General features: G+C 35.9%; 2 protein-coding genes across 4 annotated transcripts in view; both read left to right on the top strand.

Annotated features, from left to right (window-relative positions):
- Positions 1-24,392, top strand: part of Arid4a (AT-rich interaction domain 4A) — a 75,470-nt gene that overhangs the window by 33,743 nt on the left and 17,335 nt on the right. For all 3 annotated transcript variants that reach the window (XM_071608013.1, XM_071608012.1, XM_027929741.2), the window contains exons 12-18: positions 7,272-7,344; positions 8,231-8,325; positions 8,511-8,608; positions 9,995-10,226; positions 12,339-12,589; positions 15,667-15,864; positions 22,559-22,643. In XM_071608013.1, coding sequence (XP_071464114.1) covers positions 7,272-7,344; positions 8,231-8,325; positions 8,511-8,608; positions 9,995-10,226; positions 12,339-12,589; positions 15,667-15,864; positions 22,559-22,643 — 1,032 coding nt within the window. The remainder of the gene's footprint in view (positions 1-7,271; positions 7,345-8,230; positions 8,326-8,510; positions 8,609-9,994; positions 10,227-12,338; positions 12,590-15,666; positions 15,865-22,558; positions 22,644-24,392) is intronic.
- Positions 18,518-21,831, top strand: LOC114088158 (centriole and centriolar satellite protein OFD1-like). The gene has a single exon (XM_027929742.2). The coding sequence runs from the start codon at positions 18,648-18,650 to the stop codon at positions 21,729-21,731; it is 3,084 nt and encodes a 1,027-aa protein (XP_027785543.2). The 5' UTR covers positions 18,518-18,647; the 3' UTR covers positions 21,732-21,831.

Below are 24,392 nucleotides of genomic sequence, written 5' to 3'. Positions count from 1 at the left end.
CTATGTGTTATTTCTTTCTGCATATAATAGTTTTAGGGCACAAAAGATTGTGGATTTTATCTTTCTGATAGAAATACTTTTATAATATATAATGTCATCTCTTTCTAAAAATAATATACCGAATATTATTTAACTTGATATTTGCTCAATAGTTATTCTTGTAATACAGTGCTGACATGACTCTTAGCCCTTATACAAATACCATCAACTGTCAGTTTTTATATTTGATAACTTAGTGGACAGTTGTTCCTGGGGCTGAGCTTATGGACAGCCTAAGGAGTCATTTTGACATACGAATTACTTGAGTTACCAGACTTAATATTGGTTTTATGTTTTTATTTTAAGTTAAATTTAGAAGATAAGATTTTTTTCTTCTCCCCCTGCCCCCAAAGAGAGGCTTTTTCTATATTATCTAGGCTGAGCTTAAGTGATCCTCTTGCTTCAGCCTCTGAAGTAGCTGGGACTACTTGTGCACACTGCTGTGCACAGATTTTTTCATTTAAGTTTTTATTTGCTATTTCACAGAGGTCTTGTGACAACAAAGTATATCTAAAAATATAGCTGTTGTACTGGAACATACATCATCTGTAAGATGTACTTTTTAATATAGTCTGTTAAAATATGAAACTTTTGGGCTGTGGCTGTAGCTCATTTGTAGAGTGCTTACATCTATGCATAAGGGCCTGGATTTGATCCCCAACATCATAAAAAAATTAAAATAAGTAACTTTTATAAAAGATATAAACAAGTAAAGATGACCACACCAAATAATTTTCTCAGTTTATTTTTAGAGATTTGATGGGTTTTAAAATGAAAACTGCTTAATCCTCACAACAGCCTATGAGAGAGATTCTATATAAGTGTATATCACGTATATGGTATATAATATATCTCTTGTACATATGAGAGGAAGTTAAATATGTTATCCTGTGGTACCTTCCAAAGTGAAGTTTATAGAATTTTACAACTGATCTTCTCTTTTTTTGGTGTGTGTGTGTGTATGAAAACTGAGGTTTAGAGAAGTTACAGAAGGTTTTATAGACTTTAAAATTTTTTTTTTCTCTTCTCAATATTGTAAGTTATATGAAAGCAGAGGATGTCAAGGATTTTGGTTTTCCCTTTTCCCACCAGTTGTGTGTACCCATCAGCTAACAATACCAAGCATGATTCTCATTAAACCTGCACTAAGTCGTTTCTGAATAAATGAATGTAAACTATGCAATTATCCTAGCAAATTACCATTTGACACAAGGTATTGGGAGATTTGTTGTAAGGTTCTGGAAAATTCACTTGGAAGGGTACCATGAGATAATGTGTCTAACTTTCCTTCATTGTATATCTTTTCTCTGGCAGTGTACTCTATAGTTTTGAATCTCATTTTCTAAACTAATTTTGTGAGTTTCTAAATAAATTCTTTTTGGCTTAAGCCATTTGGGGATAGTTTTCTGCCCCTTGCAGTAAGAGTTCTTCACTAATAATACCCCTTTGTATTTTCTCCACTTATTTCAGATGTCTTCTCTCTGTTCATCTTTTTTCACCTCCAACCCATTCTCCATAAACATCTTTCTAAAACATAGATGGTTCCTGCTGGAATCCCTTTAATGGTTTTCAGCCCCTCCAGGATAAAGCCTAGGCTTTTTATCATAGGCCTTTAAAAGTCTGGCCCTTTATGATGTGACCCACATTCACCTTTTTATTCTCCCTTCCACTATTCTTCAGCAGTATGGAACTTCTTATAGCTCCCCTGCCACCACTTAAACATTGTTCAGAATCTGCTTGTTGAGCTGTCAGGTATATTACATAGAGTATCACCTTCGTGTTGCCCATTCCCTTTATCAGTATTAAATATTATAGATAAAATGAAATGAAAAAATTTAAAACTCAGAAAATAGGTGTTAAGAAATTTAAAATGCAAAAGACTTCTACAAAGGAACCAAGAGAATTGTATTTGAATTAAAGTGGTTGTGTGTGGCTTACAAATGCATTTACCTTAGTAAGATGTTCTGGTATTTATAATTTTAAAAAATTGGTAAGGCTATTCAGTACATTTCAAAGTTAAAATTTAATATAAAACTGTGTAAGTAGCTACTGCTGTTTCAGAGATCTCCTCTTGCTGACTCCAAGCTGAGCTTCTATTTTGGAGGTGGTTGGGGAAGGAAGATGATGGGATTGTTAAAAGCTGAAGAGTGGGGACAACTTGAGATGGAGTTTCAGGGATGTAGTGGGAAGGGGAGCCAATGAAGAGGATCAGAAGACAGCTTATAGACAGCATTGTGAAGGGGAGATAAAGATGCCGGTGTCCAAAATAACATTTCACATATACACAAAAATCAGTATTTTAGAATTAGAAAAATGTGCATGGTGTACTAGAGTACAAAAGAAGAAGACAGGCATTGTATAATCATTGAAACTGCTAAAGGATACTGAGGGGTTCTTGAAAACTGAGAGTCCCATCAACAAGTTATGTGTTTTCACATACAATACACAGTGCAGGGAAACCACAAATACTAGGTTTTTGTGGCACTTTCTCCCATTATCATAATATCAGGTTTTGTGACTTCAATCTGTTATGTGCTAAGAAACTATCCTACTCCACTCCTTAGTAAGAACTCTGTACCAATTACATGAGGGGCTCTCATCTTTTACTCTTATGTATTTTGACAATTTGTACAACTTCCTAGTTTGTATTCTGGAAAGTAGAGTTGCTTAGAGAGTTAATAGCTCAGGGGAAAAAAAAAGAACCAGGTATATACTATCAAAAAGCAAATAATATTTTATTCATCTCCCATTTTAATAAAATGGTAGAAAATCCATTTTTTTTTACTGGAATTTGTGCCATTTCTAAGTGAATAATCATTCATTTCCAGATTAATGTATTTTGTAAAGGTAAAAGGTGAATGTAAGCAAGTTATTGGGACCTTAAGACAACCGTTCTTAATTTCTTCTGTCTTTACTATGACTCGTATTGCATTTATATCATCATTAATGTTAGCCCTCTAATGCGGCAAATATAGAACAATGAAGAAAATCCTTCATTTGTGCAGATGCCATTTACATTTACATCTAAATTGAATGCTAGTTAATTAGTGATAAAATTTCGAGTAAAATAGGCAAGCATTGAAATTTTGAGAACTACAAACACAAATAAGAGGTAAACCAAACATTCAACAACAAAAAACCTCACCATTAACTCCTTTTCTTTCTTTCCCTTTTCCTCCTTCAGGACTTGGGCAATCTTTTCATCACCAGAAAGCAAGCAATTGTCGTCTTCTTTGTGGACCATTGTAATAGCTTCCTTGTTCCTTCAAAGCCATCAGAATCATTTCTGACTTAGATCTTACAAATCTGACCTAATGCTTCTTTTGTACTCTCAAACCTGACCTCTACCATAGTTCTGATTCTTTGGCATATCATGTCTTACAAAGCTCTTTCCTCATCATAGTTCACCCTGGCCAGATTCATGTTTATGGCTAGACTATTTACATTTTTTTTTTGAGATTACTTACATTTTGAGGCTTTCTATAATATTACCAAGGCCACTCCACCTCCAGCAGAACCACTTATTCCCTCAGTTACTTCCATATTATTTTATGTAGTTTACACTTATCACACTTGATTGTATTGATTTGTTTTTCCTTTCTGCACCCCCCTGCCAGATTGAGAACAGTTAAAACAGAAGGTACCATGTGTTCTCATTTTAATCCTCATTGTTTTTGTGCAGTCCTAACTTATGGTAACCATCAGTAAATGCTTGAACTTAAATGGAAGACACAGTGCTTGAAGTCAGAAAATTCACAATCTGTTAGTGTAGATACAGATAAGTAGTATATACTGATGCTAACTAAAATTATAAATTTCTTCACATTATGATCATAATGTACATTCCTCTTCTGTCTCTTTAACATTCCTCCTTGCTCTTGACTAAATGAGGGGAAGAAGGTTCCATAGCACAGTTTGGTGAAACTTGTATTTCCCAAATTTATAATCTTATCCCACTTTAAAACTGTTAAGAAATGCAACAGCCCCTTGGCTTTTAACCCCTGGCTCTCAACCAGAATAGAGACATGATAGGTATGAAAATGCCATGGATAGAGGAAGCAAACCATAGGAGAAATATGAGCCCCATCCACAGTTCGTAAAAGAACAGTCTTCTCGTTGGAGGCATTTTCTAGCAGTCTTACTCCAAGGGGACTGGCTACACAGTTATTTTGAAAAAATGATTGTAAAGAATTATTTACTATAAGAAATTAAGCATGAGGGGCGGGAATTGGCTGACTTCACTTAGCATTATATTCTTCAGCGCCATCCATTTACCTGCAAATGCCATGATTTTATTCTCTTTTATTGCTGAGTAATATTCCATTGTGTATATAAGCCACATTTTTTTAATCCATTCATCCACTGAAGGGCATCTAGGTTGGTTCCACAGTTTAGCTATTGTGAATTGTGCTGCTGTAAACATGGATGTGGCTGTGTCTCTGTAGTATGATGTTTTAAGTCCTTTGGGTATAGACTGAGGAGAGGGATAGCTGGGTCAAATGGTGGTTCCATTCTGCAACCTAAAATACTCTTGATCACCCATTAACTTTTAAATAAAATACCTGTAAGCTACCGATTCTTATCTATAAAAATAAATCCTCATTTACAAAATTTTTGGTACTAGAGATTGAACTCAATGTTGCTTTACCACTGAGTAATATCCTCAGGTTTTTTTTTTAATATTTATTTTTTAGTTATAGTTGGACACAATACCTTTATTTTATTTATTTATTTTTATGTGGTGCTGAGCATTGAACCCTAGCATGTGCTAGGCGAGTGCTTTACCGCTGAGCCACAACCCCAGCCTTCAGTTTTTAAAATTTTTTATTTTGAGACACGGTTTTGCTAAGTTGCAGAGATTGGCCTTGAACTTGATGATCCGTCTGTCTCAGCCTCCTGAGTTGCTGGGATTATAGGCATGTGTCACTAAGTCTGGCTTAAAGATACATATATTCTTAATCATTAAGAATTTATCAGATGTTTGGTGCCACCTGAATGTGTGCCTAATGTGCAATTGATGGCTTGATTTTGTTTATGTGTTTTTTAAAGCAACTTTGATTTTAAATCAGTGCCTATTCAAAGAATTGTTTTCACATATATTGTATATAGCATTCTTACCTGAATTCTGTAAGATCATAAGTACTAGAATGAGGTTTTAATTGTGATTACATAGCACTGGCAAAGTATATAGCCAGTCTGGGGTAAACTGTTTTTGCTTTCCACACTACAAGTCTTTAAGACTAATGTATGAAATGATTTGGGGGGCTCTTGAACTATTGGATTGGTTTTTTTTTTTTTTTTGTTCCTTGAGTTAACTCACTGACAATTAAAGACCTTATAAAAGCCCAGTTTTAAAATTCACATGGACAAAAAGTTGCCTTCTTAGGATTTGAGCATTAAGTAATGATCTCTTTTTAGTGATTATTAACTTTGTAAAATTGCTGATGTTTGAAACTTACTAGAACTTTGAACTAAGTTCCTTTATGTTTAATGAAACTGAAAGTGTTTTGATGTTATAAATTGTTCTAAATGAATATACTGAAAGAAAACTTAAAGAGAGAATTTTAAAAGATCTTAACTTCTTTTTCCTTGATTGCTTCATGGTTTTTTCTTATATATTTCAATTGAGTACATGTTCATTGATCTTGGCTTTATTATTAAAGTGACTGAAATTCTGTAAGGATAACATAATTTTAAAGTGCCTATTGCCCTCTGGACACTAAACAATCAATATTTATTGCTTGAAAATAGCCTTTCCTTTGAATATGGCTTTGAAAAGATAAAAATCTGGATTCTTCTCATAGAACATAACAAAGTAGTATACTCTAAAATTAAATTACAATCATTTTATATGGAAGAAACATCAGTGTTTTATTTGGTTCTCCTTAGTATTGCTAAAATTTAAAGAATAATTTCCAAGTAAAACTTTATAAGTAGTCTATCAGAAAAGAGAACATTTTATTAAAATCTGTTTGACTTGAGGGGGTGGGGCTGTGGCTCAGTGGTAGAGCGCTCGCCTAGCACATGCTAGGCCCTGGGTTCAATCCTCAGCACCACATAAAAATAAATTAAAAAAATAAAGGTATTGTGTTTAACTATAACTAAATAAATAATATTTTTTTAAAAATCTGTTTGACTTGAGCCCAGATGTTGACAGTATAGATAGAGACCACTAAGTTTGTATAATTTGTGAAAGGTTAACACTTAAACAGGTAGTTTTAAGAAAGACTATTTCTTGGGGCTGGGGTTGTGGCTCAGTAGTAGAGTGTTTGCCTAGCACACGTGAGACATTGGGTTCAAACCTCAGCACCACATAAAAATGAAATAAAGATACTATGTTCACCTACAATTAAAAAATAAATATTTAAGAAACAAACAAAAAAGACTGTTTCTTATAGCAGTGTTTCCATTAGTCTTTAAATTTGTTTTTAATGGAACTAAATTAGTAATTAGGTATCTAGTTTTCTTTCCTAAGAAATAATTCTTATATCTTTCTGACAGGGGTTGCAAAGTCCACTATGGAGGCCACACAAGAAGGGCAAATGAGAAAAGTAGGCTCCTGTGAGACAAGTGGGGTGTAAAGGGATATGAGGCAAAATAAAATTCATATGGCTCACCTAAATGCATGATGCATTTAAATTGTTTTAAAATTTTGCACCATCCAAATGAAAACCTTTTGCCAGTGTGACTTTGCAACTTCTAATTTATATTCATTCAACAATATTATTTCTACATAATAAATGTGTTTATTATTGTATTTACCCACCAGAATATTTGTACAGGCCACATTGTTATTTTTATGTTCAAAAAAACAAAAAACAAATGAGGTGAAAACTTGACAGTCTCATTCTGGTTTTGAATCTTTTACTCATGACTAATCTTAGTCCTTACAGTAATTCTCAAATGCAGGGTGAACAGGAGAGATTGTACATCTTTATAGTTAACATCAGATCAGCTGTGTGGAAATGTGACGTAAAGGGCAAGGAACGTAGCACAACGGTTGAGTGCTTGCCTAACATGTGGGAGACCCTAAGGGTTCATTCCTTAGTACCACAAACAAACAAACTTAAAATCTGGACCAGTGAGAATGTAAGAAAAATCAGATATTCCAGCTTCAGTAAAATTTTATCCCATTACATTATGTTACATTATGTTCACAGTAACAAAAGAAGACAACATTGTGTTCCTTCCCATTACAGTACTAGATACATTTATGTATTTTGCCTTCACAGCCTGAGGAAGAGCTTGATCCTGAAGAGAGGGACAACTTCCTCCAACAGCTTTATAAGTTTATGGAAGACAGAGGTATTTTCATGCTTTCTATTTAAAAATAGTCATTTCTTCCACAGTTTTACATTCTTGGTGTATTCATTGTTATGGTTAGTATCATGAGCATATTGTATTTCAGTTAAAGTCTAAGAATCAGTTATACCTGAAAATAGTTAAATATTTGGAATTCAAACAAACTCTATTTTGAGTAGAGATATGTAAGAAAGCAGTTTTGATGTCATTAAACTAAATCTCCCAGGGATTTATAGGACTAAAAAATATATTATTCAGAAGTAGAGGTAATGTTAATCTGCATACCCATTTCTTACTTATGCTGTATTCATGGCAAGTGAACTAGACTGATCCTTGGTCTCTGTGAATTAAACATAATTGAAGAGCCATCTATCTGAATAGGATAGGATTTCTAGTAGAAGTAGAATAAATAGAACTATTATAAATCACTGTGTTCCTTGACATTCACCAGTCCTAGAAAATCCTCACATAAACCCTAGACATTCTAGAGTTTTCAGAAATGGTCCTTCAGATTACTGCTGACAGCTTTAACATTTGTGTTAGAACAATGTGAATGGTTCCATGGCCTAAAACTTTCCTTTCCATTGTGTTTCTTCATGCCTAAATGAACCAGCACCATTGTTGGCCAAAGTGTAATTTAGTTTTACGCAATTCACTGGCAGAGACATGACTCTACTAGTTGTAGAAGTAAAACATCTGAAGTCTAAAGGCCACACAAAGCTGTGAAGAATAGAGAGAATGTTTTGTGTTGTCTTGTATCATTTAAGGTTCTTCAAATATTAGCCTCTAATTAATGAAATTTGGGGATTTAGTAGTTGATAGCTTTGTTGTCAATTTTTTATTTTTCATTTGAATAAACATTTTTCTTTTATTCCCTGATATTATAAAGGTACTCCAATCAACAAACCACCTGTTTTGGGCTACAAAGACCTCAATCTCTTCAAACTCTTTAGATTGGTTTATCATCAGGGTGGATGTGACAATGTAAGTATAATTAAAATCAAATCGCTTTTTGAATTGTATATTGATGTGATGTAAAGTTAACCATTTGATGTTGAGCTATTTTATGCACGTTAGTCAGTATACCCATTTTCTTTAAGATCATAGGATGTTAGTGTAAAGGTTATTTCCCTTTTGAAATTTTAACCAAAAAAACCTTAATTTTCCAGATTGATAGTGGTGCTGTATGGAAGCAAATTTATATGGACCTTGGCATTCCAATTTTGAATTCAGCTGCTTCCTACAATGTAAAAACTGCTTATAGAAAGTAAGTAGTATAGTTTATTCATTAAAGAATACCCATTTACAGGTAATATTGTCCTTTGAATTTGTTAACAAATAAGAATACATCAAGGAACATAAATGTTAGGGAAGGTGTACAAAAAGGCTTAAACTATTAATAGATACTTGTGATTGAAAGTTATTTCAAAGTGTCTTTGCTCCATTTCTCATGTTATACTGATTTCCTTTCCAAAATCAGGGATATTTATCATCTGATATTAAGGTAAATGTCATTGAGCATTGTATTTGGGTTGAACATATTTTATATCAAAACTATGATAGCTCTGTTACTTATCACAAACTCAGACTTCTCAGGAAGGAATTTTATTTTATGATCAGAATTTCTGTTTACCTTATTTCACTGCATAATTGTTGCATATTTTATGACAAATATGTTTTGCAATAAAAGTGGGGTGACAACATATTGTGAAGCTTCTTATTTTAATAAAAATTTTGTACTTAAAATCATTTATTACTAAACCCGTCGTGGTACAAGATTAAGATGCACAGAATACTTGTGAATATACATTAAAACTGAATAGTTAAAAATCTCATATCATTTTTTTGTGACAGTTTAGTGAACATTTTTCTAGTCTTGGGGGAGAAAAAGTTAATACATTAGTTTTAATTGATTTGAGCTTGATAGTTGAAATATTACACTTGAGAAAATTTCCTACAGTGTTGCAAAGTATGGGCTTAAAAATGTAATCTTCTGTGTCTGAAGATTCTGTGCTATCATTGGTTTTCTCATCTGATGCACCCTTGGCTGTACTCATACAAGATGTCTTTATCATTAACACTGGAGCACTCTAAACAAACCACATATAAGTTTTAGTTTGCAGAACTATATCGACAGTGCATATGAACAGAGCTTTCTAGGCTTGCGGCTTGTGGTGTGTGAGAAGACAAATGTGTATCCATATGCCACTGGTGAATACACTGCTGATGTTTGCCTTTTAAACAGCATACAAAGACAGTTGTACCATGCAGTGATTACACATTGGAAGGGTATAAACCAATTTTTGTACTGAGAAAACAGGGTGCAGTGATTATGCAGTGAAACCATATAAATGAATTTTATGGAGCATTCCTGAATCCCACTGGCTCATGAGGATGAGGAAGGAGGATCACAAGTTGGAGACCAGTCTCAGCAATTAAGTGAGGCCTTAAGTTTAGTGAGATCTTGTTTCTGAATAAAAAATAAAATGGCTGGCGATGTGGCTCAGTGGTTAAGTGCCCTGGGTTCAATCTCTAATACCCCTACCCCCCCAAAAAAGAGTTTTACTTTCTAAAACTGTGTGTGTTTAATAATATAATAATCAAGTTAAACGTAGCAACCAAGATTTCCTAAAATGAAATATTGGTTTTTTAGGTATCTCTATGGTTTTGAGGAGTACTGCCGTTCTGCAAATATTCAGTTCAGAACTATTCACCACCATGAGCCAAAAGTAAAAGTGGAAAAAAAAGAGTTAGAAGAATCAATGGAAGAAGCTCTAAAAGTAGATCAAGAAATGCCTTTAATAGAAGTGAAGAGTGAACCTGAGGAAAACATTGATTCAAACAGTGAAAGTGAAAGAGAAGAAATAGAATTAAAATCTCCAAGAGTGAGTACTTAATAGTAGTTTTATCTGGTTATTTTAAGTTTTAAGTTATTTAAAGCATTATTTTACTTTTTTTTTTTAACGAACATTTTCAGATAGCAAAAAAGTACTACAGTAAACCTAGTTTAATATTCCATTATTTATTATGTCACACATCAGCCAGTGTTTTAGTTTTAGTTAGCTTTGTTTTCTGCTTGACTAAAAGACCTGACAAGAACAATTACAGAAGAGAAAGTTTATTTGGGGGCTCATGGTTTCAGAGATCTTAGTCCATAGATAACTGGCTCCATTCCTTAGGGCTCAAGGTGAGGCTGAACAGAGGAGTGTGGCAGAGGGAAGCAGCTCACATGATAATCAGAAAGGAGAGTGGGAGAGAGAGAGATTCCACTCTCCAGTTACAGAATGCATACCCCAAAGGCATGCCCCCAGTGACCCACCTTCTGTAGCCACACCCTACCCACCTTGAGTTAGCACTCAGTTAATCCCATCAGGGGATTGATTCACTAATTGGGTTAAGGCTCTCATAACCCAGTCATTTCTCCTCTAAACCTTTACATTGTTTCACATGTGAGTTTTTAGGGGACACTTAATATCCAAACCATAACATCCACACTAGCTTAGCTACTTTTTTCTAGATATATCACACATTATTTCCTTTACTTGAAAACTGTTTCTCTTGTTTGTTTGTGTCTGTTCAGTCATTCTCGTGTAGGATAAGTCTTGCATATTCCCTTCCTTCAAGTCTTCTGCTAAAATGTCACCTCATTGAAGCCTATACTAGGTCTCTCCTAAAATTGCAACTTCCCTCCTCTCATTGGCATTCTCATCACTTCAATTTCACCCTCTTCCATAATTTACTTATGCATTATGTCTATTATTTTTCGTCTCTTTTACCTTGCTCTGTACTAGATTTGCACTCCCTGAGCTCAAGGATTAGTATTTGATTTTTTTTAATCAACAGACCCGAGGCTTCTAGAATAGTGTCTAGCACATAATAAGTGCTTCTTAATTAGTTGTTGGATGAATGAGTCTCTCCTTTTCTAACATTCAAGCCTCCAACCAGATGGTCTCTTTCACTATAACTTGATAGCATACTCTGCAGTTCTAGCCACGTGCACTCTGGCTTTATCTTCCAACTCTACTCTTCCTCTCCATTAATGTGTGTGCAGGAATTGTCGTCTGCCATTCTGACCAGTGTCCAATGCTTGTTCCATAGAAGGATTTATCATCTTTTAGAAAAAAAGGAATTTACCACACTATCAAGCTTAATAACTGTAAAATGTCTTGTTTTTGATTCTGGTAAAATACTTAAAAGTTTGCCTCTTAACCATTCTTAAGTATACAGTTCCTGAGATAGTAGTTGTCAAATATTCTAGTGCTCTCTGCATTGCTGGTACCTTCTTCTTTTTTTTTTTTTCTTGCTGTATTTCAAGTTGAGGGGTATTGTACAGGGATGATGTAAATTTTGTCTTAATAAACAGTAGAGGGCTGGGGATGTGGCTCAAGTGGTAGCGCGCTTGCCTGGCATGCTTGCGGCCCGGGTTCGATCCTCAGCACCACATACAAACAAAGATGTTGTGTCCGCCGAAAAACTAAAAAATAAATATTTAAATAAATAAATAAACAGTAGAACTATAGATCAGAGGCCATAATTCGGGGGGTTGATTTGTTATCATTATTAACTTTTGTTATTAGCATTGCATAATTCAAATAAAATTTTATTGTAGTCAAGAAATATTTATTAAAAGTGGACTAAAATAATATAGTGAACAAGGAGTTTTTTGTTGTTGTTGTTTTTCGATGTTGGGTACTGAAACCGAGGCCTTGCATTTGCTAAGCACATGATCTATTGCTGATTTACATCCTTAGCCCCAGGAGAAATTTTTATTTCTTTTGTAATATATGGAAGGGCTTATGGTAAATCTGGATATAATTAATTAATTTACATGGTTTATTCTTTTAAAAAGCTTCAGAAGGAAGAGAAAAGAACATGTGGGTTTCAGGGTCTTATCTCAAGCCAGAGAGCTAGCTAGTCATTGCTGTGAATGTTCAGCGGAGAGATATCTTTCCCTCTTTGTATTGATAGCTATTTTAAAGCTTTATGTCCTATACTAGGGACGACGGAGAATTGCTCGAGATGCAAATTCTATTAAAAAGGAAATTGAAGAGGAGAAAACAGAAGACAAATTAAAAGATATTGATGCAGAAAATAAGATTGTAGATGATGACTATGAAACTTCAGAGAAAAAAGAAAATGAACTGCTACTGGGGAGAAAAAATACACCAAAGCAAAAAGAGAAGAAAATTAAAAAGCAAGAAGATTCTGATAAAGACTCAGATGAAGAGGAAGAAAAAAGCCAAGAGAGGTACATTATTTTATGTCTGTTCTCCAGAAGCAGCTGTCTGGGGTACAACAGCGTTTTGTTCCTGCTTAGAAATTCAGGTTTGAGGGAATGTTTTCTTATTGGGACTTCCGTTCCTCTTGTCTAATGAAGGTGAGACACATTGTGAAGATGATGTGTATCGCCTTTCGGAATTGGAGAATATACTGGTCGCACCATTTTAATAGCACTTGTGCCCTAAACAGTGGCCTCAAAGAAGGCTGCGCCACCCAGTCAAAAGAAAGGTCCTGCAGTTGACAGCAGGGAAGGGAGCTGGAGAAAAATGGAGGAAGTGGACAAGAGGAAACAGCGGCAGCAAAAATTCCATTTTAAAAAAGGTACAATGTGGGAAAGCTAACAAACACATGGGTGCACAGTACTAGCAGATGTTTCTGTGTGTTAGCTTTATCTGAGATATTTTTCTTTTTCAAGTTACTGTTTTAGAATAAGTGGCATGCACCCCTGATTCTTGTTTGAAAAATACATTCTTGCCCCACATCCCACCAATAAATTTCAGCTTTTTAATGTCCATCCTGCTTGCTGTTGAGTGAAAATTGTATCTTTTTTCCATGTATTAGACATGTGTGTATTGAATTGACAAAAATAGCCAAAGATTAGGCAGTCTGGCTAAATCAAGGTCATGTCTGACCACACGTTACCTACTTGGCCATTCTGTAAGTGTCACTGGATGGATTTGCTAATTTTTAGATGCTACAAGAAACAAGTTGTAAAGAGCAACAGCAGCATAACACACTTCCTTAAAATATAAACTCTTCTCTATAATTATTTTTTATATTCTTTTATTAATATAATGCCAGATTTTTCTGGAAAATTGAGTTGTTAAGCCAGACTTGGGGAAAGAGGACTACTGCATCCAACTAGTAGCTGACACAGTCTGAAAATTAACCATTGAGAAAATAAATATTTAGAAAAATAGGAATAATTAGTGGGAGAGGTAATTTGATTCAATATGAATAGGTACAGGAACTATCACAATTATTTGTGAAGTAGGTTAGTAAAATATGAAAATTCTATAGTGAAATATAATTAGGATTAGGAAAAGTGGGAGGAAATAATTAGAGTTGAGTATAATGATACAAGTATAGTATTTTAAATATTTGGCTAATAAATGAAAGTGAACTATTTACAAAGGAAGGGCTAATTATTATTGGTAGTTATGTGCAAACTAAGCATCAAGATACTGTGTGTATATTATAATGTGTATATAATAAATATAAAACATGATTAGTCTCTACATATAATACATGGCTTTAAAAGTCTTCATAGTTAATATGTAAATGAAATTTAAATTTTCTTTAGAGAAAAATAAACAGATTTGACTAAATATAAAGAATAGTATTCTTGCTGGGCGCCATCGCTCACACCTGTAATCCCAGCAGCTCGGGAGGCTGAGGCAGGAGGATTGTGAGTTCAAAGCCAGCCTCAGCAAAAGCAAGGCACTAAACAACTCAATGAGACCCTCCTGTTACTAAATAAAATACAAAAAATAGGGCTGGGAATGTGTCTCAGTGGTCCAGTGCTCCTGAGTTCAATCTCTAACCCAAATAATATAATAATAATAATAAATAATAATAAATATTTTTATTAAATAAAAATCAAATATACAGACAGCAAACACATCTGTATTCCCATTCTACATTAGGAATTATGGAAATAGTACTTCATGGTGATTTCTGTTTTAAGGGTTTTTTTCTCAGAAATTACCTCTCTAGGCTATTATTGGATGGTGTCCTTGGAGAGAAAACATTCCCATTGCAAATGGGCTGTCAAAGCCTCTTTGAGTTGAGTCCCTGAGGGGTCACCAAAATAATGTCCTATATTTATTATAGAGCATAGTCCTTCTTTTTAAGCTTTTAAAACTCTTGTAACATTTAAATGTTCTATGATGCAGTTCTCTTCTGAATCCTACCAGGGCTAACAGATTGTTTTATAATAAGAATATTCAAAATATTGTGGACTTACCTGCGTGAATATCTTTTGACACCCAATTTTCAAAACAAAGAAAAGCTGATGGGAGATAAGTGAAAAAACATAAAATATGCAGAGCTTGCTAGGCTTAATGGCATAGGCCTATAATTCCAGGGACTCTGGAAGCCAAGGCAGGGAATCACAAGTTCAAGGCCAGCCTGCAGCAGGACCCTAAGCAACTTAGCGAGCCCCCTATCTCAAAATAAAAAGGGCTGAGGATATAGCTCTGAGTAAAGTGCCTCTGTGTTTAATCCCCCCAACCCCCCAAAAAATGCATTCTCCTGGTACTATCCTGTACTTTTAACAAATGGCCTCACCTTCAAACATTCGTTTCCTGGGGTGCAGTAGTGCTCGATGTAATCCCAGCTACTTGGGAGACTTGAGACAGGATAGCAAATTCATTACCCACCCTGGCAACTTAACAAGACCCTACCTCAAATTAAAAATAGTGCTTGGGATGTAGCTCAGTGATAAAGCACCCATAGGTTTTTATCTGACGTTCCAAGCCAAACAAATAACAAAACAACAGAAAAAATCTGTTTATTTGTTAGAGTGGGGAGAATTTTAAAATATAAATTGGTTTTTAAAACATGGTTACTAAGATAGAAAGCCCTTGCTCATTTTTTAAGCCCATTAAAAAACTAAGAACTATTCTAAAATAAACATAAAATAGGAGTAGATTTAAGATAATTAGTTGCAGGAAGTTACAAAATATCTTTAGATTATTTCACATATAAGGTGGCACTTGAATATGAATTCCAAAGATTTTTTTTCAGAGCAGATTGTTCTTATTTTATCAAAAGTGATTTATTTGACTCTATATCATCATTAACTCTGATTATTGATTGGCTTTCAATAAGTATGGATTTATTTTTGGTACAGTGCACCTTTACATAATAAATTCCTTAATAAGTAGTCCATAAAAATCTTCTCCTTCTCCTCCTTCTTCTCCTCCTCCACTGACATTATTAAGGTAATACTTAGGTTGTGATTTTTTGGATTATTTTTAATACATGCTATTTTGTTCTCCATTGAATTATTAGTAGCATTATCAATGTTATAACTTACTGCAGGGAAGAAACTGAAAGCAAATGTGACTCTGAAGGGGAAGAAGATGAGGAAGACATGGAACCCTGCCTAACAGGAACCAAAGTGAAAGTGAAATATGGACGAGGGAAAACTCAGAAAATTTATGAAGCCAGCATTAAAAGCACTGAAATTGATGATGGAGAAGTTCTATACTTGGTACATTATTATGGATGGAATGTCAGGTAAGTAAGAAAGTATTTCCTTACTACTGAAATTTTGGCAGTAGTTGAGAGATCATTTTAACTTTGTGAAGAATTATTAAACAAGTGGTGTTTATGTGTGAGTGTTTAAAAAGCACGCCTTGATTCTAACTTGTCCCAACATGTTGACATTTGTATTGTTTTACAAGCTATGTCAGTACTTCCAGATTAAGATCACTAGGATCTGTCATCGGAACAAGCTGTGTTTATTACTCATTTACAGTGAGAAAGAACACATAACGTGGGGAATTATGGGGCATTGCACTAACAGAGAGTTAGGTCAATAGTAAAGGCTCAAGAATGCCACCTTTGAGAACAGGAATAGCCCAGGACTCTGTGAAAACATTGCAGAATATGATCAGAGAGTGAGGCCTGTAGCTCAACTGTGCAAACGTTGGTTTGGTTTGTTTATGAGAAATCAAGCCTTCTGTCAAGCATTATAATAATTCTGAGTTGCTTAATTAATAAAAAAAGAATGTTGGGAAGAACTTGGATTTGAGCTCCTGTTAGGTGGTTTTGGGGGAAGCTTTAAGGAAATGAGACTTGGCTTTTATATGAAGTGCTGTCAGGAAGCTGGGATAATTCTATAATTGATTTTCTTAGTTTTACTGGAAGGACAGAAGACTAGTCCAAGGTTGACACTATACTTGGTGAAGAAGCAGCAATGACTCATTAATCAGGAAAAAAGGATGTTTAGTCATTTTTGTGGTTTGAATGATATTCCTGTCTGCCCCCTGCCTCCTGCCTCTTGTGTTCAGACATGATTAGGGAATGGTCTTATTGTTGCTTAGATCTATCATGGGCACCGAGCAGACATCTGAGGTTATGTGAAGTTGTTCATATTCAACAAGAACCTATAAAAGCCAGATCAGCTTGTCACAACACCAAAGTCTCTCTAGAGCTATACCATGCCAATTCCTGAATGCCAGGGCTGCTTTTCTCTAAAGTCTTGTGTGTTTGAAATCTCTGGGTCACCTGGATTCACCTGGAGCCATCTTACTCCAGGGTTTTTCCACATACTAGGTTCATGTTCTGTTGTGGCGCAATTCCTTCATCACTAAATTGGGGAAAATAAAATACTGAAATAAAAATTTCAGAGGAATGCTATAAAATGATAATACCTGTAACTAACATGTAAAGTGCCTAGAAAAATGCTTAGCACTTAGTATGTGCTCAGTGACAATTTTTTTTTTTAATTTGGCATCATCTGAAAAGGTGGGAGCTTAATGAACATAATGTAAGATTTTTATATTTCTTTTCTCTGACTCTGTTCAGTTCACAGCCACAGACCGTTTTTGTTAGTATTGGGGATTGAACATGGGTGTCCCTAACACTAATCTACATCCACAACCCCCCCCCCCCCCACTGCCGCCCTTTATTTTGAGACAGGGCCTCACTAATTTGCTGAACTGGCTTCAAATTTGTGATCCGTCTGCCTCAGCCTTCCAAGTTGCTGGGATTATAGGCACGCACCACCGTGCTTGGCCCATATACTGTTATTTACCAACTGTATTTCAGTTCTTCTTTCTAGAATCTCTCTTTCCTATATCTTCTGTCTCATCTTTTTATGACTAATCAATCCTCATTTTATTATGTAATTTGTTATTAGTTTCCTACTTGGTTACTCACGTGACTTTTGTTGTTGTTGTCCTCCGTACTCCTAAAAAACGGGTATAATTCTGGCCTGCTTGTTGAGACAGAGCTCCTATCGTTCCTAGAGAATTTAGTTGAATTTCTAAAATGAAAACATGTGCTAGGGTGGGGTTCAGGTCTCTACTTCAGATATCCTGGTCTCACCCTTGGTTAGCAGTGTTGATCTGGAAGTACCCATACAACAGACTGCTTTCATTGGAACATTGTAGCCTATGCCAAGTTCAGATCAGGCCTGTGCTTCTTGGTGATTTGATGTCTCCTGGAAAATTTCAGAATTGGACATTTGCTTCTTTGTTAGTCCTGGGTCAGATACATAAGTCTTATTGTACTTCCCAGACTCTATTTGATTTCATTTTATGCCCTCTTTTCATATGGGACTGAATTGTATGAGAGCAAGGCCTTGTTCTTTCTGTTCTCTACCTTCTTCCTCATACAGAGCCTGTCATACCAGTAGATCCTCAGTGACTGTCCAAATGAATGAATATTTCTAAATAAGGTAATAAAATGCAGGAATGAATATTTCTAAGTAAGGTAATAAAATGCAGATACTTAAAAAGTCTGGTACAATGCTTATAAACAGGCCTTTCTCAAAAGCTTTATATCTTGGGTTAATCTACCAGGATTAACTATATTTCAAACTATAGTATAAGTATCAATGTGCCATCTTAGCTGAAACTTGTGCATGTAGAAACCACATTCTGGAGCTTCCGGTAGCGCTGGGCGCGTGCACACATGGAGGCGTGCGCCGTAACAGTCCAGACAAAGGCGATTCAGTTTGGTGGGCCTCGGGGAGGGGTGATGTGGGCTCTGAGCCGTGAAATCTCTGGGTGCTGCCCTGCCACCCCGCCCCGGCGTCCGCCCTCCAGCAGCCTTTCACAGTCCCCCCCCACCTAGGGTCACGGCCCCGCCCACCCTTCAGAACCGCGGAGAAGGGAAGTACGCATCTTACTTCTGAGTTCCTAGTTCCAGTGTTAGGCAGAACATTCAGCTCTCTTGTTTTTCCCTATTCCTCCCAAACAGGCCGGGATTCCTTCTTGTCCTGAGCCTGCAGCCTGGGCTGAACTTTGGAACTCGGGTCCTGGCGATTGGGCTCGGGAGGAAGCAGATACCTGATGATGGCTCAGTCTACCATGTCCCCCAAGTGTGATGTATTGAGTCAAGATGAACTGCGAAAAAAGCTGTACCAGACGTTTAAGGATCGGGGTATACTGGACACGCTTAAAACACAACTCAGAAACCAGCTAATTCACAAATTGATGCACCCTGTGTTGAGTGGAAAACTGCAGCCTCAGTCTATTTCAGTGGAAGGGAGTGCTCTCTTAATAGGTGCCTCTAACTCTCTAGTGGCAGATCACTTACAGAGATGTGGCTATGAATATTCACTTTCTGTTTTCTTTCCAGAAAGTGGTTTAGCAAAAGAAAAGGTATATACTATGCAGGATCTATTACAACTCATTAAAATCAACCCTACGTCCAGTCTCTACAAATCACTGGTCTCAGGATTTGATAAAGGAAACCAAAAAGGTTTTCTTATTAATTTCTTGAAAGAATTGGCAGAATATCATCAAGCTAAAGAGACTTGTGATATGGAAACTCAGACAAGTTCAACATGTCCTAACAAAGACTCACTTGCTGAGAAGCTTCAGTTTATCGATGATCAATTTGCAGATGCTCATCCTCAGCATCCAAAGCTAGAGTCTTTAGAAATGAAGCTAAATGAATATAAAAAAGAAATAGAACAGCAACTTCGAGTAGAGATGGGTCAAAAGTTGAAGTATTTTAAAGAAACTGAAATAGCAAAACTTAAAATGGATGAGAAAAGGAAGTACGAGAAGGAATTATCTGAGTTCCGAAACGAATTTAAGAGAACTTATCATGCAAAAAATGAAGCCCTCGTTTCTCGCGAAAAGAATGCTCTTGAAAGAATTCAGAAGCACCAGGAGACTGAAGCAAAAGAAATTTATGCTCAAAGGCAGCTTCTACTAAAAGATATAGATCTGCTAAGAGGCAGAGAAGCAGAACTGAAGCAAAAAGTTGATGCTTTTGAATTGACCCAGAAACTCCAAGAAGAAAAAAATAAAAGTACTGCTGAAGTACTTAAGAGACGAGAACAGAATATAAAGAGTATTGAAGAGAGCTATGATCAAAAGCTCAAGAATGAACTTCTAAAGTATCAACTTGAACTAAAGGATGAATACTTCAATAGAACTAACAGACTGATTGAAGATGAAAGGAGGAATAAAGAAAAAGCTATTCATTTGCAAGAGGAGCTCATAGCTTTTAATTCAAAAAAGGAAGAACTAAGTCAATCTATAAATCGTATAAAAGAACTTGAGCTTGAATTAGAGTCTGTCAAAGCCCAGTTTTTGACAATAACACAACAAAACCACTTGCTGAATGAAAAGATTAAAGAGATGAATGATTACTCAGTACTAAAAGAAGAGAAGCTAGAACTTCAGGCACAAAATAAAGTACTTAAACAACAACTGGAAGAGAATAAGAATGAAAATTTGAATCTCCTAAACCGCATAGCTCAGCCATCTCCTGAGCTTCTGGTTCTTCAGAAAGAATTGAAGAAAGCAGAAAGTACTATAGCACTTGAGCATAAGGAGTTTGAAACTCATAGACAAGTTCTGCAAAAACAGCTGCAAAGTGAAATTGAACATTCAGCACAGCTAAAGGCCCAGATATTAGATTATGATGCTTCTGTAAAGAGGTTAAATATTCAAGTTGGTGATTTAAAATTGCAACTGAAACACACTCAGACAGCCCTGGAGAATGAAGTGTACCACAACCCAAAGCAGTCTCTGAGCCATCGGTCTGTGAGTGGGCTAATAAGTGGCAAGGTGGTGCCTCACAGTGGTGATACAAGCAGGGATTTCTCAAACAGCCCTCTTGGACAGGAGAAGATTACGGCAGTTGCAGTTGTACCAAGCATCACAGGTTATCCAAATACAGGAAAAGAAGCTGGTTCCCCAGACTCTGACCTTGAGTTTGTGGCCAGTACAAAAGCCAGGGTAAAAGAGCTAGAGCAAGAGGCCGAACGCTTGGAGAAAGCTTTCAGAGATTACCATCGAAGAGTTCTTCGAAACCCGGTTAAGAGCCCACCACTAGCAAAGAGTCCACCATCTTCGCACTTACGGGGAACCGTCAAAACTGTCACTTCTAGCTCCCTGGAAAGATGTGCTTTTACAGAGGACCGAGTTATCCCTGAGCACCCAGAAAGACGGATGTTGGCAGAGGACAGAGTTTTCTCTGGGCAGCCTCAGGTGGGCACACCTCATGAGGAAAAGAGTGCTGCCTCTGAGGCACGGACAGTCAGCACAGCTTCGCGGGCACGTAAGAGTACTTCTTCCAGATGTCTCTCCTCCACGCCCCTTCCAAAAGCAAGAAGAAGCCTCAATAATGAAATGTATTTGGAAGGTATGGGCAAATCACTTCTTGCTTCCCCCAATTCTTGTCCTGACAGAATGTCCCAGCCATCACCCGTGGAATCTGGGCATAGCCTCTCTGCCCCTTCCTCCTCCAGCCCTCCAGAACAGAAGGCCAGTCTTCATCAGAAACAGACTGAAATTCAAGAAAAAAGTGAATTTTCAAATCTGGACAAGCTAGCTTTTAAGGATAATGAGGAATTTGAATCATCTTTTGAATATGCAGGGAACAGGTCAAGACAGTTTGAAGCAGATGGGTTACACCCTGCTGGTGATATGCCTCATATGGATGCTGCTGCAGCTACTCTGCCTACAAGACCTGTCCCACATCATAACTCAAGTATTGATCAGAAAGAACTTGGAGAACAAAAGGAAGATGAAAAATCATGGGAGCAGCAAATGAAAGAACGAAGGCAGAGAGAAGAACGAAGGCAGAGTGAACGGCAAGAAGCTCTAGAAAGGGAACGAAGAGAACTGGAAAAACTGGATCAGGAAAGGAGAATGATTGAAGAATCACTGAAGATTGAAATGAAAAAAGAATTAGAAATGACTGTTCAAGATGTGAGAGGCAAATCTACTCATGGGGAAAATCCTTTAGAGAAATATATGAAAATCATCCAGCAGGGGAAAGACCAAGAGTTATCTGCAGATAAGAGCTCAAAAAAGATAACCAGAGAATGCTCAGTAGTGGACACGCTGCCATCCAGTGACAAGGATGAAAGTTCCACAGGCTTTTCTCATGAAGAACCAGATGATATTTGGTAATCATGTTAGCTGCCCAGACTTCTCACATACAACAGTGAAGTTATGTAACCCATCATCCTTTCTAAATGTTTCTCTGTAACCAGATAAAATTCTTAATAAAAATTGTATTAATAAAAAAAAAAATAGAAACCACATTCTTATTTTGTACATCTTCATGGTAACTGGTTTACAAAGCACAGGTATGGTGGTATGATTTCCAGATACATTGAGTTTATTTACATAGTGCAGTCTAAAGTGAGGACATCCTGTAGTTTTTATACTCTGCTTGAGTTAAACAAAAATATAAATTGTTGAAGAAAATTAAATATAAATATCTCTAAAAAACTGGAAAGTCTTAAAGATGATGAGATTCAGAATAAAATTTTATTAGAAATAGTAGAGGCTAAAGAGAGTTCTGGGGAGGAAAAGAAATTTCAGAGGACTTGATAAAATAATCTGGAATCAATCATGTTGCAAATTTGAATTTTCCTGAGTTATCTTTGTATTATTTGTTTAGTAGAAGAATTCTAATACAGAATTTGCTTATAAGCTTATATTTGTGGGAGTTCTGAAAACAAAGCAGTTCCAATAGTTTTGAATATACTTAGTGTCTGTTCACTCTGATCTGTTAACTCTAAAAACTGCTCTTGGCTTTTCCTGTTGATGGTTGGTACACAAAGCACCTAGTATAGTGGCTGGTACACGTTACTCACAAACCCCACCTCTGAGTCTTTCACATTTCTGTCAACATGGAAACAAACTCTTTAATCTCTCTCACTGTTGTTTTTGTTTGATGAATATATTTTGAATAGGATATCACTATGTGATTTTTAAATTTTCATTTTAAGGTATGATGAATGGGTGAAGGCTGACAGGATAATCTGGCCTTTGGACAAAGGTGGACCAAAGAAAAAACAAAAGAAGAAAGCTAAGGTATGTTTCCATATTCATAGACTTTATGATAGATACAGGAATTATTTAAATTCTATTATTTCTTTAAGACATTGTTTTTTTAAGAGCAGTTTTGCTTTCACAACAGAATTGAGAAGATATAGAGATTTCCCATATGCCCTCTGCCACATACATGCATGACCTCTCCCACTGTCACTCCCTCAACCCCCACCAGAATATTGTATTTGTGGCTGGGGATGTGGCTCAAGTGGTAGCGCACTCGCCTGGCATGCGTGCGGCCCGGGTTCGATCCTCAGCACCACATACAAACAAAGATGTTGTGTCCGCCAATAACTAAAAAATAAATATTAAAAAAAAAATATATTGTATTTGTTAACAATTGATAAACCTACATCTTCACAGCGTTATCAGAATCCACAGTTTACAACAGGGTAATGAGCACAGGAAGGTATAACACACATAGTTTGAGTTTGGACAAATGTATAATGACAGGTACCCACTGTTAAAATGTCATACAGAGTATTCTGTGCTCGACCAGTTCTTCTTTGTACTCTCTCTTAATCCTTGGCAACAGCTAATGTTTTTACTGTCTGCATAAATTTGCCTTTTCCAGAATGTCATATAGTTAGAATCATTACAGCATATAACCTTTTCTGATTGGTTTCTTCCATTTAGTAATATGCATTTAAGGTGTTGTGCTTTTTTAATAAATCTTGTTTTCTCACTGTAATAATTGTCTTGATTCTATTAAGAGAGTTGCAGATTTTCTCTGTTATAACTCAGGTGCTAAAAAAATTTTTTTGAAATTTAAAATCTATTACCACCTCATCTCACAGAGAGATGAAAACCAGCAATGCCTAGGGCACTGATTTTAAAACTCGAATGCCTGTGGAGCCTTCATAGGAAGAGGGTAAAGTAGGACTCAGAGTGATACATAGAGGACTTGGTTCTCACTAGAGAGGGTGGAAATAATCATTCTGTTGGGGCAATGCTGACCCAAGGTTGCCAGATTGCATTACAATTCTTAATACACTTATATACTACAATTTTTCATATCTCTGTTTGTATATAAAGTATGTTAACACCCAATTCAATCTTTTTTTTTCTTTTTCTTTTTTCATGATCTGAGATTTTTTTTTTAAGAGAGAGAATTTTTTAATATTTATTTTTTTTTTTAGTTTTCCGTGGACACAACATCTTTATTTTATTTTTATGTGGTGCTGAGGACCAAACCCAGCGCCCCGCGCATGCCAGGCGGGCACGCTACCACTTGAGCCACATCCCCAGCCCTGAGATTGTTTTTAATTGTCTTAAATCTTATGGTAACATATTTTACAAATTTGTACTGATTTTGATCTCTTTTACCTTAATTTTTCCATCTAATAAGTTGGTAAAAAGCACCACTCCCAACCATCTAGATAGATTTCCATAGTATTGTTTCTGAACAGTTGTTTAAAGACAATCCAGAATGATAACTTAGTCTTAGAAAATTAAGAATTAAAAAGTAAAGTCTAACTTGTTATTGTATTATGCTGACTTAAAAGCATCTGAACTTATGGATCAACTATAAAATGGGAGAAGTGTTAAATATTCTTTATTTCATATCATACATAAACCACACTAAAATGCCTTTCTATAAGGAAAGAACAACATTTTAGATACAAGGAATTCTAATTAAACTGGCATGGTCAACAAAAATATAGAAACTGCTTCCTTATCTTCAACCACTGCCTTTAATAGGCTGATGAACACAAATTGAAACAAATGTGA

This window comes from Marmota flaviventris, chromosome 2 (genome assembly GCF_047511675.1).
Source record: "Marmota flaviventris isolate mMarFla1 chromosome 2, mMarFla1.hap1, whole genome shotgun sequence".
NCBI classification, from domain to species: Eukaryota; Metazoa; Chordata; class Mammalia; order Rodentia; family Sciuridae; genus Marmota; species Marmota flaviventris.
The sequence above is the reverse complement of the archived record's forward strand: the minus strand, read 5'-3'. Positions and strand labels throughout refer to the sequence as shown.

Excerpts from the sequence above, each read along its gene's own strand:
- LOC114088158 (XM_027929742.2), top strand. The coding sequence starts at position 18,648 with ATGATGGCTCAGTCTACCATGTCCCCCAAGTGTGATGTATTGAGTCAA.